This window comes from Oryzias melastigma, linkage group LG9 (genome assembly GCF_002922805.2).
Source record: "Oryzias melastigma strain HK-1 linkage group LG9, ASM292280v2, whole genome shotgun sequence".
Taxonomy (NCBI): domain Eukaryota; kingdom Metazoa; phylum Chordata; class Actinopteri; order Beloniformes; family Adrianichthyidae; genus Oryzias; species Oryzias melastigma.
In genome coordinates, this window is record NC_050520.1 from 23,061,886 (window position 1) to 23,081,597 (window position 19,712).

The window sequence follows — 19,712 nt, forward strand, 5'->3', positions numbered from 1 at the left end:
TCTCCCGGAAAATAAATAACAGGCCATTTTATTCTGAAAGGCTTTACCGGAAGCGGAAATAGCCCCTCGGCAGCATTATTTTAAAAGTTTTACTCGAGCTTAGACAAAAAACAAACCCCGTTTTAATAAAAATGATTTAAAAAACCCAGTCAAGATTACAGTGGTACCATTTAAACCCTGATAATGGGTTTATGCAAAGCCTCTCCAATAATTTCATTTTAATAAGTTACAGCTCATGAAGATTGTATTATTTTTTTGCCCTCAAATTAAGTAAAGTCAGAGTTCATTTATTCATTTTTGTGGCCTCTGCCACAACACCAATCGGATCACAAATGACAAATTTAATAAACTCTTGAACACCTGATCTACAAGTATTTATTTCTTTTGCTTATTTCTTACAATTTTTTGAAAGGCAGGCTGTGCAGCATAACAAGTGTTTTGAGAGCTAACTTGTCCAACAGCACTAACATTTCCATACACACCATTTCAGAAACATTTGACACCCAAGACATGTAGAGACCCTTTGCTCTCAGTCTGTGCCAATGTGCAACATTTGTGTAGGTTTGGTGAAAATATATTTATATATAAAAAAAGGATGACAATCATTTTCATTGCAGCAGAGGAAAATGTAATTCAAAATTTGAAACTTTGGATTGAGGCTGGATGTTCGTTCTTCAAAGTGCCACAGTGGGAACTGATTAGTGTCTGCAGATTTACAAAGTATAAAAAATAACAAAGCATTTCCTGATGTTGATGGACAAAAAAAAATCATAAGATGACATTCAAGACCTCACAGAACCCCACTGTCACAATCCCTGACTAGAACAGCTGAGCAAAAGCGCTGTACACATAAGTCAGTCAATCATAACTAGGTGTTAGCTGATAAATATTTTGGAATCCAAAGATATTAATGCATATTTCTTTTTTTATGACAGGCAAAGAATTTGGTGATGAAAGCAAATGCAGTGAAATAATGTAAACAGGAGTTTTGATTGGACAAAGTGTGAAAAAATACATGATTTGTGCTACTGTGTGTGGTAGAAGAGAAGAACTAGATGAATATAAGGCTTCAGAGAAGATGAAACACAAAAACTCCTTTCTTTTTGCCCACCAGTTTTACAAAGTTGTGCATTACATGGAGGAAAAAAAAGTATTGATTTTCATTAGATAAAGACTATGTAACAGGTGAAAAAAGAGAAATGTTTTCATGGTTATATGACAAGTTTGTCATATAAAAATGACCACAGGTGTAGGTTTCAGACGTGGATAAAAATGTTACTTGGTTTGATGAAATATAATAAAAAAAAAACTAACAAGTGATCTTTTTTTTTCTTGTCCCAATAGGGAATAAGGTGCTACTGGAGGATTGTTTCAGTGGAACGTGAATGTGCAGAGAAGAATGTGCTTAATCTTCAGCCAATCTCCAGTATATACTTTTTCATAAAACATAACTGAGGTAGGCAGGAAAACCATCCAATGCTTGTCCATCACATCGCTTTAACTTCGATGTCTACCAGCAAGATGACAGAAAAAAGATAAATAACGCCGTTAGATCTACTTCAAGCCAGTTGCGGATGAGATCCATGCAGGCCTACGGTCCAGCAGCGGTGCTGTGACAGCATGCAGTGAGCCTGATGCAGTTTGCATAGTTAAGTGGAGCTGCTTCAATCGACTCGTTTTCTAGGGCTTTTCTTGCTGGGCCTTGAGGTGAAAGGGCGCAGAGATGAAGGGGTCAACGGAGCTCATGTCTGCAGTCCAAGATTGAAGAGGCTCAGCTTGAAGATTCACGCTGGAGGCTGCTCCGTGAGCTGCTGCTGGTTCAGGCACAGGTCCTTCAAAGTGTCGAGAATATTTGGCCAGAGCTTGAGGGCGGAACGGTTGTTGGGCAACTTGTCCCAGCACTCCTTGGTCAGAAGCCAGTACTCCTGCTGCTAGGTGATGTGTGGTCTTTGGATCCTTCTTTTTGCCAAAGGGAGCCTGGGAGAACACGTCTTCTTCTGGCTGAGCTACAGCAGGGGCGCGTAGAAACGGAGCGTTTGCAAAGACATCAGCTGAATCGTGTTGTGCAATCCGAAAAGGTGCGTTTGAGAAGACGTCTGCTGAAACATCCATCCCTTTTTCTGGCTGAGACACAAGCGTGGAATGATTTTGGGTAAAGGTGCTGGACACATTTTGATGGAAGGAGTCAGGCGTTTGTATTGGAGCGGTACTGGAGTGCAGTGAGGAGTTGAGAGCTAATGGAGGCTCTTGCTCCTCTTCTTCTTCAGAGTCCATCAGTAAAGGTCTCGAGCCGCTGAGGTCATGGCCTGTCACATTAATATCAATCGTTTCGTCTTCCTCTTGCAGCTCATCCTTCTGGGTCTCTTCATCTTCATCATCACCACTGGAGTGCTCACAGCCTTCGTTATACAGAGAGTTTCCTTCAATGGCTTCGTGTCCCTCTTCAAGTACAGAATAGCCATTGTTCCCCTCTGGCAGATCTATTCAAAGACAAAAAACAATAGAAACCATTAGATGTAACATATGGGACTATTTATCAAGCAGAGCATCAAAGCTGGACTTCACATCTGACATATGCATCACCAACTCATCCTCTATAAAAGCCGAAAAAAACCTTAGAGAATGACCCAAACCAGCTGAAGACTACAACACTGACAGGACTACTCTGGAGAAGTGGCACGGGACACATGACTAACAGCTCCACTACAAACACTTGTTTCCACGACTACGACGCACCGAAGCGTCCTCAACAAAACAGTCATGTTTGGGGAACCAGCAAAAGCAGCTTAGAACTTTGTTAGAATGGAGGCTGAGAAAGTAAGTCGGTGGAAACAAGGTAAAGAGCTTTTCACAGCACAAGAGGGAGGTAGTTAGTTAGTGAGGGAGAGACAGGCTAGCATGGGTTAGCAGTCTTACCTCAGCAGTGTTGACAGCAGCTGGTAAGATGGAAGCTCTTGCAGAAATGTTAGTTGCAGTCAAAAGAAAAGGTTCCCTTAATTCTGTAGCTTATGAGGAAATGCATAAAGCTTGAGGATTTTGGCTTTAGAAGTTTGTGTTATCAATGTGTTTAATTGAAGCAACAATCACCCACAAGAATTCAAACCTCATGAAATCCTTGCAGATGTGTAATTTGTTTTTCAGCTAATAAATAACTTAACTCCATCAAAAAGGAGCATCCTTGCAGTAAAACAATTACCAAAAAATAGAAGAAATCCAACTTTGCATACATTGTTAGTTAAAGTAAGCTATTAAAAAGGCAAAAATACTATAAAAAATGTGTATGAATGTGTGTTTTAGTTCCAAATTTTAGTGAATGATTATGGTGTTTGTTAATCAATGATTACGGTTATTTCAAAAAATTATGATGAATCATAATATAAGTACTTAAAAAGTCCTAACAAATACCAGTGTTCTAATTGAATAAAAAATAAATAAATCCCAAATGAAGCCTTTCTTTATTTGAGTAGGTCCAAAAATATAACCCAAACACACTTCATGTACATTCATTAGCTTTATTGTCCCTTCACGGTACGCTCCCTTTGAACCTCATAAAAAATAGAAACTCACACAAGAATAAAGTTCCTGCCCAGACGTGCACAGTCTGCTGCAAACTAAAGCATTGACACATTTCTAAAGAACATTTTCTGCAATTACTTCAGATCAACCAGCACTGCAAGTGAGGACGAGTGTCACACTCAACCCAGGCGTCTGATAAGAAAAGAGCTGTTATAAAGATTGCATAGATAAATACAAATGACTCGAGTGATCATTAATGGAGAGAAGCAAATGACCCTCTATCCAAGTCTAATCTGGCTGCATTGTGAACATCCTCCTGAAGGGTGGATGCCGTGTCTTATTTTTAAGTACTAAACTACAACAGGGGGTGTTCAGGTGTATTCACATGAGTTGATATGGAGCTTATAAGACCTAAGAGTTCATGCAGAATCTGAGGAATTAAGCTAAACTTCACAACACCGTGACATAAACTGTAGGAAATGTGAGCACAGGAACATTTCTGCAACAGGACCTCTGAACTGCTTCATCACATTTAAAGGGAGAGGAGCAAAACTGCCGACATTCAGGAAACCAGTGCAGCCATGTGATTTCTGTCAGTTATAGAAAATAAAACCATGATTTACTCATAATTTCAGATTGGTAAAAAATTATTGACATGAATGATGGAGGAAAACAAAACAGAAGAATCACATTTTACACTCTTGATATACATTTTTATATACAATATATATATATAGTTTTTACCCATTTAGCCTCATAAATGTTCATCCTCTATAGTCATAGACCCTCTATACATTCACTCTGAATCAACCGTGAAAATGTAGTCAAACAATATTTTTTAAACATCTGCCCGACAAACAAACAAATATTCTGATAAGAACAGGATGGAAAAAATATATCTGAATATGAATGATATTTACATAGTTTAAAAAATCTGTTGAATTGTCTTGACAGCAGAAGGAAACACTCAACAAACATTGAAATAAATGGCTGTATAAAATTGGAATACTGATAGAAATATCCTGATTAAAACGATATTCCTCCAGATTTTGCTTTTCTATCCTAAATAGTTTTGTGAGACATAGTAACGTAGACGTCTCCTTATAGTTGACGGTTGTCAGCTCTTGATTGTTCATAACAATACTTAGAAAAAGAGCCACAGAGGTGCTTCATAAATCACACATAAGTCCACATAACACTAACTGGAGTCATATTTTCTTCTGTTTATCGTATTGCTGGGTGAGCACGTGTGACGGAACATACTGTTAATGTTTCAAGGTTACATGCCTTAAAGATTGAAAGAGCTTTAATGCTCCACGCCTAGTATTTACAAAGGAATAACGCCAAAGCTTTTAGAGTGGAAGAAATACATCTAGTCAGTATGCTGCCACGAAGAGCTACAGCGATCTCTTAGCTAAGCAGTAAAGTTGGAGCGCTGCTCTTGCTCTAGGTCAGGATACAAGAAAACAAATGAGGGGAATCAATATAATGATTGAAGAACATCTAACTCAAGTTCAGTGAGTAACTTTATGCTCTCATCAGGTCAATAGTAATGGAGGTTTTCTGGCTGCACACATCGACTTATACAAGAGAACTGAACTGAGTGACTCTCATAGACGTCTATTGAGAAACAAACAGCTATTATTCAGTCATTAGATTTGTCAGAATAACCATTCTTGAGTCGATACATTTTCTTAACATGTTCTTGCTAATCCTATTTTTTTGTTTTCATATTTTTTCTGTAGTGCAAGTTAATCAAGGTAAAAAGTGACCAGATTCTCCAGAGCCAACACATTATCATTTCCAGGCGAGACATATTGACGCGTGGTTAAGGACCCTTCTGCGTCATTTTTTGACGTTACGGGTGTTCCCAACTTGTCGTTTTTTGATGTACTGACTGTTCCAATTAAATCAGGGGTCCGGTTGTTCTGTCGGACGCAGTACCAGACGCAAAGTAGGACAGGGTTAGGGTACCAGGTTTGTGGCTCAGAGGTTGGGGAGCCTTGATTTGATTGCAACAGGTAGCACATCATAAAACGAATAATTGGGGACACCCAAAACGTAAATTTTTGACGCGGAAGGATCCTTAACCATGCAATAAATGTGACGACTTGGGAATGAGAATGTGTTGCCAGAGCACGCTTTCGAGTGGTAGCAATGTGGACTTCCAACAAGCTCACTCATGATTGGTTAGAGTGGTTGACTCAGACTGCGACAGAACAATCACTGCTTACCGACAACATCTTGCTCCACTATGGAGACGTCCAAAAAAATGGTGACTAAATTGAGCTCAATTGGTTGTAACCGTCTATGGGTGACGCCACAGTCACTCGGTAAAGTTCTCATGTTCAAGCAATGGCAGCACAAAAAAAACAGTTGATTTGACTGAACAAAATGGGAAAACCAATCAAGGAATCTGTTCATTACCTTTAATGCTCCTCACATTTGGCATGTGCTTTGTGTCTTTTCGTTTTTTTAAGCTCCTTTCTGACACTTCTAAACCCCTTTCTGCTTGACGGTTCATAAGCCTCTCACATCATGTAAAGTTCTGTTATTTTGTAGCAGCGCAATTGAGTACATTTATTTTTCCAGCTACTATGAAGCATTAAGGTCCTCTTGAAACAAAATGCAAGTCAATTGAATTCTCCTCACTCTACAGTAAAGCACAAAAGGTAGAGGAATGTATCACTGCTGCCCCAAACTGAACTTCTACCCTCTTACTTAGCTATTGTTTAAGAGCTTTTACAGGAAACAGTGTGAATTATTAATATTCAGACCCCTGACGCAGTCGGCCATAGCAGAGCGCGGCCTGTAGCTTTAAAACTTGAGCAAGCACATAAAATAAATGTGACGCAGCCGTGATCAGACGGTGCATACATTTGTTTCCATGGACGTGCAGCTAATGAGGGACATCAATGAAAGTATGAGGAAAGGACAAAAAGCAGACGATATGCTCTGGCATTAGCGAGACGATTTTCACCAGCATGGAAATGCCAATGAAGCCAGCAGAGATGCATGAAACTGGCTTATCAGGCAACCAGAGATGGAGATGAGGCAAAGCAGGCAAAGGGAACTGATCCACTGAACCAATTCACGCAGGATCTTCTCGTTTCATGAGGTGCTACAACAGTAAGTGCCTCTGCTCGCCCATCTCCATCTCTCCACCCTCCCGCCTTTCTTTTTGCTAGGATTGCACACTGCCCCTTCGACCTCTCCCACCCCCTCTAGAGGTCGATGAGCTGATCCACCAGCAGGAGGGAGCGAGCCAAGTTTGGGAGGCTGGATTCTGAACTGCCACTGTTGGTGCGCGAGTGACCACCTGAAACGTGCCAGAAAGAAAGAAAGACGGGGAGAGACAGAGATGGAGGAGCCAAAGGGAGGTTTATGGAGGACAAGCAAAAGAATAAGCCATTTTAAGAGGGGTTGTATGACAAATTAAGAATGGTGAGGAGATATGGGGGGTGGGGAGGAAGAGCAGAAAGATGAGTGAATGGGGGAAAAAAGAGAAAGAAGCAAAGAGTGAGCTGGGATTATTGTTATACAGCAGCATCATAACAGGAAGAGAGAAAGGGAATCCCATTCTGACATAAGGAGACTTTCAGGATGAACTATAAGAAACAGGAAGATACTGGCATTTAAACCACAGGCACAAAAGCAGAACGCTGACTAATGTGTGGGCTCGAAGATCTCACATCAACGAGCTACGGTGAATAAACTACTGGCCAAGTCATTCAGTGTCTGAGCTTCAGCGCATCGTCTCAGAATTCCATCAGCCTTACCTTGGTTTGAGTTTTTGGAGATTAGCACAGGAATGGGATCAAACTCGTCATCATTGCCCTTCTCCCCACCCGACATGAGGAAAGCAGAGTCTGCAGTGAAGAAGGAGGAGGTGAAGTAATGATGGAAGGAGCAGGAAGTTGACTCAGCAAAAGAAAAGAGCAAAAAAGAAAGAAGGATGCGAGCATCGGCAGGGAGGCGGTCAAACCTTCAAAAGCCATTAAAGCTACAAGGCTTTTGGCTTTGTTACTTTGGGCTTTTGAGTCAAGGGGTCTGATGTCTTTTACAGTTTAATCCAATTCTCATTGAACGAAGATATGAGGGAATGCTTTTAACAGGCTGTTAGGGTTTTTGATTTATGCTCAGCGGTCGTGTCACTAAAACACCCAGCACACACGGCTGCAAAAGCAGGAAATCTTACCGGGAGCAGACTGACCAGGAAGCAACTCCTCCAGACGAGATCCTGAGCTGAGAGGAGCAGAGGAGTAGGAAGAGGAAGAAAGCAGAGCCGAAACAGACGGGCTTCCAACAGAAGTGTGAGACAATAGATCGTGACCCAGCAGAGAGTCCTCCCTGGAGTAACAGTCTGCGACAGAACCAAGAATAGCCAGATGAGTCCAAGAAGATGTTAGTGTCAAAGGAGCAAAAAGCACAAGTGTTTCTAAAGCCTGCAACTGCTGAAGATCATCTAGCATGACTGGAAAAATGTCCACTCAACAATGAGCCTTGAGGTCCGGCACGTCTACAATGCTTTAGTCCCACTCCGATTATATTTTGAGCTTTGAGAGTCGTCTTTTAATTATTATTATGCCATTTTGAATCAAAATAAATTTAAAAAATGTCCTTTTCAAGGACATAGTTTCGTCAGCGGCAGTAGTTTAGTAGAAATGTGCAACATGTAACTTTTCTTTTTTAAGTTTCTTAGTAGGAAAACAGATTTTTGCACAAAAGTTCAGCAATAAAAAAACCAAATAAAAACGACACCAATGATGGAAGGGAAATGGCACGATTGACACTTTTCTATCGCCAGCACTACTAAGAACATGTTCAAACACTATTTTCATCAGAGTGGGTCTTTAAAGTTTCATGTTCTGACATTGTGGATGCTGACCTGTCATGCTGGGACAAATGAGCTCTGGCTGGCCTGAGTGTCTCTGGGCCGGAAGAGCTTTCAAACCAGGAATCAGCGAATCCACGCACACCTCTGTCTTTACTAAGTGTAAAAAAACAAAACAAAAAAAAAAAAAAAACAGTGACTGTTAGTAATTTACACCAAATTTGGACAAGTCTTTGCTCCTTCCCCACAAAATTTCCTTCCTTTTTTAACTAAAACAAAAACAATTCACTTGATCTGATCAGAACTGGAATATGAAAACTAAGCAAAAATATAAAATCAAATAACTCAGTTATATAAGTTTGCTTCTCCCCACTCCTTAAGCAATAAATCAAACTCCACTTAACTTTACTTAATATGTATTATATTTAATTAATCTAATGCAACCTAAGTGCGTATTGCATGCATCATTGCAAGAATCTCTATGATTATGAGTAATTACAGATCATTCCCTTTTTACATTTAATCAGTGCATTTCACTATTTCTGTAATGAGTTTGATATATTTGTGTGATTTTGTTGTATTGTCTACAATCAGTGCTTGAAACAAACCAATAAATCAAATCAGATACAAGACTAAAGAATTGACAAGATGCAGCACAAATTTAGGATGAACAAAAAAAGAAAAAAAAACACACCAACAAACTCAATAAAAAGTCCAGGAAAGGAGAAGAGTCAAACCAGATTGTTAAAAAATGGACAAGAACACATGATGAGGAGTAAACAGAGGCGTGAAGACCTGAGAAATACTCAGAGAAGTTATATCAACTCAATATATATACATATATATTGATTTCTCTTAAAAGATTACAGTATCATCCGTCTATGTTTATACCCTATATTCAATAGAGTCACCATCAGAACCATGAACAAGGCGTAGAGTTTAAACTATTGGATCCATCATCTTATCAGCCCATACTGGCCTCAGTCAACAGAGTGTGTGTTTGCAGAGATAAAGGGTTTTTAATTAAACGCATAGCAGAAAAAGTAGTTTAGTGTCAGGAAGCAGGGTCAGTACACAGTTTGTCCAGCAGAGCAGCTCAAGCTTCATTCAGCACCGTCACAGTACATGCAGAGTTACAACATAGGGGCAAACACAGCTGCCTGCTGCTTTCACACTTGATGGCTGCTTTTATTATCAACTCTACTGTTTCTACAAAGTGTTGACACTGTTTAGAATAAAAGGAGGCATCTATTATTAAACTTTGCAAGCATTGCATTCAAACTCTCTGACTTTCATGGGTAAAAATGTGACACAAAAAACACCTTCAAGCACAAAAAAAACGTGTTATCCTCACCACACATACACTTAAAAACGTGTTAATCTGACTTCACTATAATTTTTTTGGGCGTATAAATGTAGGGTGTGAGTTAAACTCCATGCACAAAACACCCAACTCCTGATGGATGCTTGTACTTACAAGAGAACGGTTAAAGTGGTGTTTGGGGAGGATCTTAAAAGAGCGTGTCGGTTCAGCAAACGACACAGCAGAAGTGACCGTTTGCCCCTTTTTCTACAGGAAAAAGGCCAGAACTAATTAAAAAGAGCTGCACAGGTCGCGTCTTTGCAAAAATCTAATTTTCCTCGTCAATTTGAAACATCCAATAAACTACAGTTTATTGGATGCTAATTCAGCAGGCATCTTTCATGTAGATAAGGGACTTTTACGCAAAAAGTAACTGCTTGTGCACATCTAACCTGAATGGGTAGAACTCTTCAACATTTTATAAACTTACAATCTATATTCCCTTTGAGTCAGGAAATTACATTAAAAGGCTAATAGTTAATCTTGAGCAAATGTAATAAGTGTGTCATTTTTTTAACAAGCTTTTGTACCAAACTCTCTCTTGTTATCATTGGCACTTTATGTTCCTCTGGCAGCAAAGCAATCCAATTAACAAACCAAAGCTTGTCCTTCACGTTACCAGGCAACAGCGACTGCACAAATCTGCAAGTAAGATGACATCTAGCTGTAGCTAAAGTGTCTATTCTTGGATGCCTACAAGAAGCTGCTGTGAAGCCGTCTGTTATGTCAACAGGGCACACGTGTGTGCGTGTGTGTATAGATACACACTGTTAAACCATTGCTGCAAAAATATAAAAATAAACACAACACCTGGATGTTTCAGACTTAAGAAAGATATTCCAAAACCTGAAAATAATTAAGTTTATGCTCATTTAAATTCTCCAACTACAGAGAATTAAAACATTACGTGGTGAATAAAACTGATCAAATTTGATATTTTGTCGAATGCAAGCACCACATGGAGGCTGAGACATGACAGATGATCAGAAAAAGCTTTTGGGAAACACACAAAGCCGCATGCTGGGCTAAACTAAGTCTTACCTGGAAATGCACTAAGCTCTGGAATAACGCCTTCACTGGAACGTGCGACTTTCTCTTCTGCTGCGGCAGCTGTGCAAACAAACAACACGTTGAGCTTGATTATGTGACTTCGATAGAGTTTACAGACGCTGCACTCGTAAATGTTCAGACAACATACTCTCGGCTAATTTAGCAAAATCTTTGTTGAGCAGCTCCTCTGCTGTCAGCTTGGAGAAGTTGTCGTCTCCAAATGGGTTCCAGCCAGAGGTGTGGGGTGCGGTGAGTCCTGATGGGGCATCCACACCTCCTGGATGATAGACGCTCTGTTGGGACGAGCATGGGGACCCCGAAGGAGTGGTGCTAGCAGATCTGCAGCACAAACACATCCAGTTGGTCAAAGTGCAACAGGATAGAGGGTGTAAAGTCTGTTTGCAGAGGCCTGCTGATCAGTGCAAACAGGAGTCATTTAAAGGCTGAACTTAGCAGTCGCTTGACCTGAATCCTTTTGGGTGAAAGGTTTGTTTATCTTTCGTCTGCGTTCTGTCGTTTCATTGGAATTTCAAATGAGCTTCTGGCTTCGCTCAGTGCCATGAAAGGACAGTTCTTCCCCGGGTCACTAAAAAGGAGTTTATTCTGCTCACTTGGACTTGTTGAGGCTGGCCTCAGCTGCGGCTGCTTGAAGTAGCTGGGTGGACTTGCTGACTGGAACCCCAAAAACTGCACTGTGGGTGACGTCGCTTAGGATCCGCCTGTGGCCGCTCTTAGGGGCAATCTTTGGGGATGAGGGGGGTGTCAAGGAGCCAGCTTTGTGAATTCCTCGACAAGAACTCTAGTGAGAAAAAAAAAAGAAAAAAAAACACACAAAGTCAGAGATTGTAGTAATGCACAGCTTGATTAACTAAAGAAGAAAAACCACCGAAAATCAGACAGAAATACGCCAATAGGTGTGGAAAATGTGAAAAGAATCAGTTTCTTTGCAAAACGTATGAAAAAGCAGAGATTAATGATTTTATATTTATTGGATATCTATGTAAAGAAAGATACAATCCAGAAAAAAAGCATTTTTAGTACATCAATTCTACTTTCTCAACGCCTAAAGAGGAAGAAAAAAAGAGCAAGAGGGAGTTTGATTCATGAAGAGTGTGTAAAACCATCAGCCCCGACCCAAAGAGTCACAGACAGCAGAAGTAGTATATTGTTACCACAACCTCCAGCTCTGCTGCAGGACCTATGACTGCAGACTCAGGGATGGATGTGAGATGGGATGCGGCTTTTTCATGAACTACAAGGTGGTGCTGCTGCTGCATGTGCTGCTGCATTGGAACAACTGGAAGAATGGCTTTTGCTTTGGACTGTAGCAAAGCAGATGGCTGAGAAGGTGTTTGTTGTTGCTGGAGGTCCTGCAGTTGATGCTACATTGGAATACCACACATCTGATAGTGAGGATGACTCAGATCAATAGTTTTGTCTACCGTTAACATCTTAGAGTTTCAAATAATTTTGTAAATATTGATCTAAAGGCTTTTAACATTCCCCTGTAGGTGATTAACAGTTGAACAAAACACAAATAAATAAAAAAAAGGTTTTCCTGATAAAAAAAGAACACAGTGCTGCTAAAGTTACCAAAAATCCCTATAAATAATGATGAGGACACATTAAAATAAAATATAAGCAACATGGTCAAACAAATCAAAATGCATTTTCTCTTTGGAGGTTTACTTAGAAAATTCTGAAATTTACTATTTTTTAAGAAATGAACTGAAAAGAAAAAAAAATGTAAGCATTTTCATCTTAATTGTTCAGTAAAACTAAGCTGTTTTTGTATGGTTTTTGTGAATAAATTTTACCTGCTGGTTGCCTTGTGGACTTAAGAAGGGTGGGGGTTGCTGCTGCTTCATGAGTAACTGCTGATGCTGAGGGGTCACTTGCGGCTGCATGTTCGCCGTCTGCAGCGGCTGCGGAGCCGACTGCATTGTCGGAACTTGTTGAGGAGACTGTGCTGCAGCGGGGACACCAATACCTGAAAAGAAAAGGAATATATAAAATGAATTTGGGTTCAGTTACATTACCAGCATGTAAAATATTGCACAGTAATACAAGAGCGTAAAAGCCTCCTTTACTGAGTTAGAATTATTAGGCAAAAATATTTTTTAAAAGATAACAACATCCATAAAAACTCAGCAACCAGAATCTACAGGCCTAAAGAGGATATTCATGTGGCATAATATCGGTTTATAGGGTTGAATTGAAATAACATTAAGGACTGGACTATTGCTCTTTGGAGAGAAGAGGATTTATCAAGTCAAATATGAGTCAGTTTATCCCGCAGCTAAAATTTAGCAGCAGTTGGATTGGATTTTCCAAGAAAAGAAAAATGGACAAAGCCTGTAATTTCCCAAAAGCCTCCCACGATTGGGTTCAAATCCAATAATGTCATAGTGACTTGTACCTATTGCTGGAGGGGTTCCTGAAGCCACACTGGGTCTCTTGCGCGGGGTGAGAGCAGGCTGGATGGGGAGAATGCCTGAGATGGGCTGGGGCTGTGCCTGGCCGGCTTTAGGCCTTTGTCGGGGGGCAATTGATGTTTCGGTCGTCGGAACTGGATCGGTAAGCCTGTTGAAAGATAAGGCAGCCAGGTAGCTGGGAAACGCTGATGAAAAACAGAAGTCCTCTATTGTGATGCCTGTCACTCACCTGGCTTTGGTCTGACTCTTTTTGGCCACAGCCTCACTGGCTCTGATGGGCTCAGGAAGTTTGGCAGGAATGGGAGAATTCTACAACAATAAGGAGATTTTCAGGCAACAAAACCCCCCAAATGCCCCACATCACTGCACTAAAGAGATGAGAAATATGACAAAAAATAAAAAATCTTTGTTTTCAACTCAAATTCAGTTTTTTAGGAAAGCTAGAGAAGAACTGGAAATGAAGTTTTAACTCACAAACTGCACCATATTCTCCGCTCCTTCAGCCAGACATACTCACATGCAGATTTGGGACTGGACACTCTCGTCGAGCAAGTTTAAAGGCAAAGTAAGACACTTGGTAGATGTCTGGTCGTTTCTCTGGGTGAGGTTCCAGCATGTATCCTGAAACACGGTTCAGTTGCATAAAATTTCAGTAGAAATTAAGATTTACAAGAGTCAGGCTTCGTGTAAAACACTAGGGTACTCACTGATGAGGCAATGCATCTCTTGTGAGTACCGGGAATTGTCCGGGATTGTAAAACTGCCATCACAAATTGCCACTTGGCTCTCACCAAAAGGAAGGGTAAAAAAGCACAGCTTATAGAGTAGACAACCCAATGCCTATATAGATATAAAATAAAAATCTTTTTAGTGTTTTGAGCTCCCACAACCATGAATTACTTGATTTTTTAAAATAATTTTGAAACAAAGTCTCACCCAAATATCTGCTTTAGTCGTTATGGCTTTTCCACTGTAGAGGTTGATCATCTCTGGAGCACGGTACGACAAAGTGGTGTACCTGAGGTAAAAGTACATGAGTTTGTATGTGTACACAGAGAGGATACAAGGCATTCGGGACAGGTAAAAACAAACTTTTTGATTTCCTCCTCCACAGCTGCAACCCCTTCTTCCTGAGGATTCTGAAAGCGGTTGGTGGCACTTCCAAAGTCACAGAGAACATAGTGGCCTCTGTCATGGAGGAGGATGTTTTCTACCTATACAAACACAAGTAGATAGCCCGTCATCATATCATCTTCTATAAATCAATAATTTGTCGTGAGTAACTCAAAAAGAAACCTGCTTGCCTTGAGATCTCGATGAATGATGGGAGTTTTGCAGTGATGGAGACGAGCCACAGCCTCACACGTGTCACAAAAGATCTGCAGCACCTCAGCTTCACTGAAGCCCGTCTGTAACCGCTGGTTCATGAGGTTTACCACCTGTCCACCTACACCAAACAAGAAAACAAAGCACCCAAAACTCTTCATGCAAAATGCTCATGTGCAATGAAACATATACTTTTAATAATAAGATTGAAATTAGATTTCAATTTTAAGGTTGTCCAAAAAATGAAATGTATCTTTCAGAATGTTTTACTAGTTGGACTCAAACCAACATAGAGTATTATACTTAAAAACATATTGTCTTAGAACTACACTTCATTGCTTCTGTTCTGCAGATCCGTTCACTGGATTTCAAGGCCTGAAAGAGCTTCACAGTTCTGGTTACGTATAGAATGAAACTGTAGATCCATTGACCATTACTGCTGTCAGATGAATGAGCCCCTTTGAGCAGAGCAGAATGTGAGCAGCCGAGGGCAATGGTAATGGAGCTTTCAATTCAAAGGGAAGGCACTGGGGGGTTGGGAGGTGGGGCTGGGCAGGTTTACCTCGACAGAAGTCCATTAAGATTAGGACTTCCCACACTTCACCAGATCCCACTGCCGTTATGCTGGAGTCCAGAAAACCAACAATGTTTTTGTTGCCCACTAGGTCTCTCTGTGGAAAATAAAAGCAAATGTGACAAATGTTCACTTTTAAACAATTATGAATTATATTTTCAGACAGAAAAACTTACAGTTTAAAAGTGTTAATAATGGTTTCTTTTTTATTCTCAAAATAATGGTTACATTTTTCCATTTATACTCGCTAAGGATAATTTATTTTTTATTTTTGGATTAGCTGCAATAACTGGTCTGCAAATGTATCTATGAATTTTAGACGCTGCACAAATACAAGAGATTACATTTTAAATAAAGATCTGCAATTATGAGTTACTACTCACCATAATCTGTATCTCAAGTTTGCAGATCTGCAGGTCGTGCTCGTTGTTTACATACATTCTTTTTAGAGCACAGCGTTGACCTTGATGGGTTCGCACCAGAAACACTATGGCAAAACCGCCTGGAAATAACAAAAATTATAAAAAAGGAATCAGACTTGAGAGTTAAAAGCTGCAAAAAGAAGGGAAAAAAACTGAAACAATCAATGGAAATTATGTCCTGGTTTTTGTTTAAAGAAAAGTACAAACACGCAAAAATATGACTGAACATAATAAGCAAAGTTACCAACAACTAAAGTATTTTTTTCTGCTTAACTTGACACTAAAACTACAGCATGGGACTGTGACTGTAAAGCGCTTTGGGCCCTTGAGGAAGGTAGAAAAGACCTATACAAGTATACCCCATTTACAGCATTAGCAAATATGTAAAACATTGCCAGCACTCAACTGTAGACTTCAGTGACCATTTTTCTCGTTATCAACCTGCAGATAAAATAATGAGCCTTCCATAGATCTAACAGCTTGTGTCAGCTTTCACTGTGGGCTCTGGCACAGTGTTCCAATTGCAACTCTTCTGCCCTGTTTTTCACCAAACAGCTTGAGTTAAGGCCATACAGCACACTGACTCATTCAGCTTGCATTACTGAGCCAATGACACGTCCATGTCTACTTGATCAAATCAATCTCACAGTGACCTTTACATTTTAAAGAGCTTTCGTTTGGAGCTCTTAACAGCATTTTATCTCATGTAGGCTAAAGTGAAATTCAGCTACTATTAGATGGCAAGTTTTTTTTTTTTTTTATGTAGTTTTAACGTCTATTTGCTTCCATGCACGCACAATATCATTCAATTAAAGGTATGATTTAATTTTCCAGATGATACTATGTGATGATGCCATATCAGAGGCCAAAATACAAAATCGTCTGCAAAAAACTTTTTTTTATTTTTTTAGGAAACAAGAAAAATGTGTTTCTGTTTAGTCAGTGCTGATAGGAGATTTTTGCTTTGTAACCTTTATGTCATAAAAAAGCTGAATTTTCTTGCAGATTCACTTAACATGTGGAGTTATACTTGTTTTCACCATTTTATTTAAAACTCAAAATCTAAAAATCTGCAGAGAGGAGCTTTTGCATTTTGACCATCAATGTGAAGTTGACTCATAACAAACAAAATGAACTAAGACAAAAAAAATAATCAGAAATGCCAGAATGTTTCAGTCAGATGCTGCAGACCATTGCAGTGAAGGTGCCCCAGCCATTGCTGTCTGGTGGAGTCTAATCTGAGATGCATGTGAGAAATTAGGATTAGCAGCCTTCTTAAGCAACATTTAGCAAAGGTCTACAATCTCAGTACGCTTTGAGACCAAATGACTAAGAACATCTACAAATAGCCACTGCTTTCTGATGTAATTCTCTGTTTAAAAAAAAAAAAGAAAGAAAGAAACTATTTTTAGTTGAAGTGTGTATGCAAACAAAAGTGCACAAAAAGGTGCATTTCAGGCACCATGTTGAAAGGTAAAGCAAGAAGCAGAAAGTTATTTGCATTTTATTTAAAAGATTTCATAAGAATCTAATAATGTTTACATCTACAACAATAACATTTTGCTTTAGGATATAACTACTTATATGCCCCTAAAACTTTTTTTTTTGTATCCTAAGTGAAAGCACCAGATTTGAATCCATCTCAGGTAAAAAATGTGGGATGCCAAATATTTATCTGTCAAGGACAATACCTTATGTCTGAAGTTGGCCACCAAAACTAAATTGTGGCCAAACAGACATGGGCCATCTATGGCACAACACTGATAAATAAATCAGCCTTTCATTTATTATTTAGTAACCAAGCTTCTAAGTAACAGAGGCTGGCACTCATTGAAAAAACACATGAACAAGGGAAACGTCCAACATTTCTAAAGCTACCACAGCTTTTTAATTAAGTTTTGAACAAACTGTTTGTCTTTTCCTTAATTAATAACCGAGAATAAAAACAAGTTTTGAGTGCTTGAAATGTGTGCTCAAGCATGAGTATTTGTCTTTTCCTAAACATATATATGAGTTTCTGTGAATTCAGAAAGCAATGTCTTATTTCCTTTCTTTCAAAAGTCTTTGATCAGCATTTGACACATCAAACACTCCTTTTGCAAACAGAGGAGGCATGAATCATCATGGCTTCTGTCTATCACAGTACAGTGGAAAACCCATTCATAGCACGTTCCTCCTCCCAGCCCTCAGGTAAAGTCTGTAATAATCGCAAAATGCTGTTTAGAAGTTTGCCCAACAAGTTTTAATCAATGCCAAACCTCGCCTTCCTCTTATGTTTCACTCACAACAAAGAAAGATTATATTGAATGCACGTTAACACCAAATTTACAAATAAAACGTTTTACGGCAACAACTCGAATGCCGTTACCGAAAAACAATTAAAATGTCGCAAAGCATATTTACTTGGCTTAACGTGTGGTGGGAAATTAATGGTTAAGCGACGAAACTAATGTTAGTTACAAGTGTGTTAAACAATTTGTTAAACTGCAACAGAGTAGCAATGTAAAAGTTTACCTTCGGCGATGATTTCCTCCACTGTTACTTGATATCGTCCAATGCTGAACATTCTTCCTATGAAGCTGCCGCCGACGCCGGAACAAGCGCCTCCACCACCGGCTCCGGAACCAGGCCCGGAGCTCGCAAACTCCCGACGAGAATCGAAAAATTTTTTCATGTCCCCAGATTGTAACCGGAGTACACTCTAGCTTGCCGTTTTTGTAGAGTATGGAGGAAAAACACCTAAAGATAGCAGCAGTCAACTCCTTAATCGCTCAGATACATCTGCATTGGCTCCAGGAGTGCTTCACCTCACTCAATGAAAGCAACGAGCTAGCTTAAAAATAGCTAGCCAAAATAGCGTCACCTTAAAATATAAGAAATACGGGTTGCCAACACTCATCTGACATGATCTAGGAAAAAAGGCGGAGGCAAACGCAGTTTAAAAAAATGCCTTTGTTTTTATCTAAACTGATTCTAACACTTAAAATTGACCAAGCTGCGAACCTGTTAGCCGTGAGCTAACCTAGCTAGCAAGCTAAACACCTATAGATGACAGCTGTCAGTTGCCGGACTGGCAGCCAGGGAGGTCCTCCACTGTAGGCAGCCACATATCTCCCCATGAAGTGTTTATAAATTCATTAAGTTCTTTGCGGCAAAAAAATAACAACTATTCGGTAAATAAAGAAGCTGTTAAAAAATCCCAATCAACGTTCGCTTAATTTAATGACAGACGGGCTAACGTAGCTACAGTGGAGAGGCTAGTGAGAAGAGTCCGCACCCATTCGTTTCAGCTCCTGTGTGTGAGTCTCGTCATTCTGGACTGCTGGTCACGTGATTGGTCAAATCAGAGGTAACTTCCTGTTGCCCGCCCAGATCCCTGCACTTGTCCTGGGGATGGTGCTGTCCCACATCGAGGAGACACCTTGTGGGAACTGCATTTTCTAGGAATTCAAACGTGAAAAGTAGTTGTATGAAAAATATAGTAAAAAATGCAAATAAAGCAATATAGACGACTCTCACTATTTGCAGAGAATCAACAAGCTGCTGAATTGTTGATTTTTGAAAGCTACAGTAATAATGATATAACTTTGTAAGTATGTATGTAATATATATGTATATAATTACACCCTACGCAGCCGGTTTCTCACCCAAGCCTGGGTCCTCCACCAGAGGCTGAGGGGTTTGAGGGTCCTGGGCAGCATCACTGTTCTTAGCACTGCACTTTCCTGGACTGAGATGTCTGAGGTCTTTCCAGGGATCTGCTGGAGCCATTCCACCAGTTTCCAGTCCATATTCTCCACACATGTCCCAGTACATTATTCCAGTCATTTGGTTGTGATGCTCTGAGATGCTGTCCCTTAAGCATCTTACACCCTGCAGGTGTGTGTTATGAGCTGGATTGTTTCAGGGGCCACTTTGCACAACCTACACTTAGGGTCTTGGCTTGACTTGAGTGGTAGACAAAGATATTAGGGATGTTGCGATTCGCTTTTCCCCACGCATTGGATTCAAACCTCGATTTTTGGGTCACAGTTTTGTTTCAGTTTAATATATGATTTGTGTATTGCAAAACAACATTAAAAAGCTAAAAAATAGAAATAAAAAATCAAGGAAAAAATGCAAATAAGCAATAAAGAATAACCTTTCAGCTGTCTTATAAGCCTGTCACTAAATTATAAATCCTTCTTAAATT

The 19,712-nt window shown here is 39.8% G+C and overlaps 1 protein-coding gene across 8 annotated transcripts; it reads right to left on the minus strand.

The window, feature by feature from the left end:
- Window positions 1–355: 355 nt before the first annotated feature.
- Window positions 356–18,816, minus strand: LOC112147908 (AP2-associated protein kinase 1). 8 transcript variants are annotated; one of them, XM_036213606.1, is made up of 19 exons: window positions 18,035–18,814; window positions 15,482–15,600; window positions 15,087–15,195; window positions 14,503–14,645; window positions 14,291–14,412; window positions 14,135–14,216; window positions 13,906–14,038; window positions 13,716–13,819; window positions 13,428–13,507; window positions 13,183–13,346; window positions 12,581–12,753; window positions 11,936–12,145; window positions 11,375–11,562; window positions 10,912–11,102; window positions 10,755–10,823; window positions 8,405–8,506; window positions 7,715–7,879; window positions 7,296–7,385; window positions 356–2,480 (listed from the first exon to the last, which is right to left on the minus strand). In XM_036213606.1, the coding sequence occupies exons 1-19, from the start codon at window positions 18,192–18,194 to the stop codon at window positions 1,681–1,683; spliced, it is 3,204 nt and encodes a 1,067-aa protein (XP_036069499.1). In that variant the 5' UTR covers window positions 18,195–18,814; the 3' UTR covers window positions 356–1,680. The 8 variants fall into 8 exon arrangements, with proteins under 8 accessions (XP_036069499.1, XP_024130330.1, XP_024130332.1 ...); XM_024274562.2 differs by having other exon boundaries at window positions 11,942–12,145; window positions 18,035–18,813; XM_036213611.1 differs by lacking the exon at window positions 356–2,480 and adding an exon at window positions 3,437–6,835 and having other exon boundaries at window positions 18,035–18,816.
- Between the last annotated feature and the right edge of the window lie 896 nt (window positions 18,817–19,712).

Bases quoted from the DNA above. Each gene is read 5' to 3' on its own strand.
- LOC112147908 (XM_036213606.1), bottom strand. From the start codon at position 18,194: ATGAAAAAATTTTTCGATTCTCGTCGGGAGTTTGCGAGCTCCGGGCCT. The intron at 14,646-15,086 runs GTAAACCTGCCC...TGTTTGGTGTAG, and splicing joins CTTAATGGACTTCTGTCGAG to GTGGACAGGTGGTAAACCTC. The intron at 12,754-13,182 runs GTACAAGTCACT...TTTTCTTTTCAG, and splicing joins AGGAACCCCTCCAGCAATAG to GTATTGGTGTCCCCGCTGCA.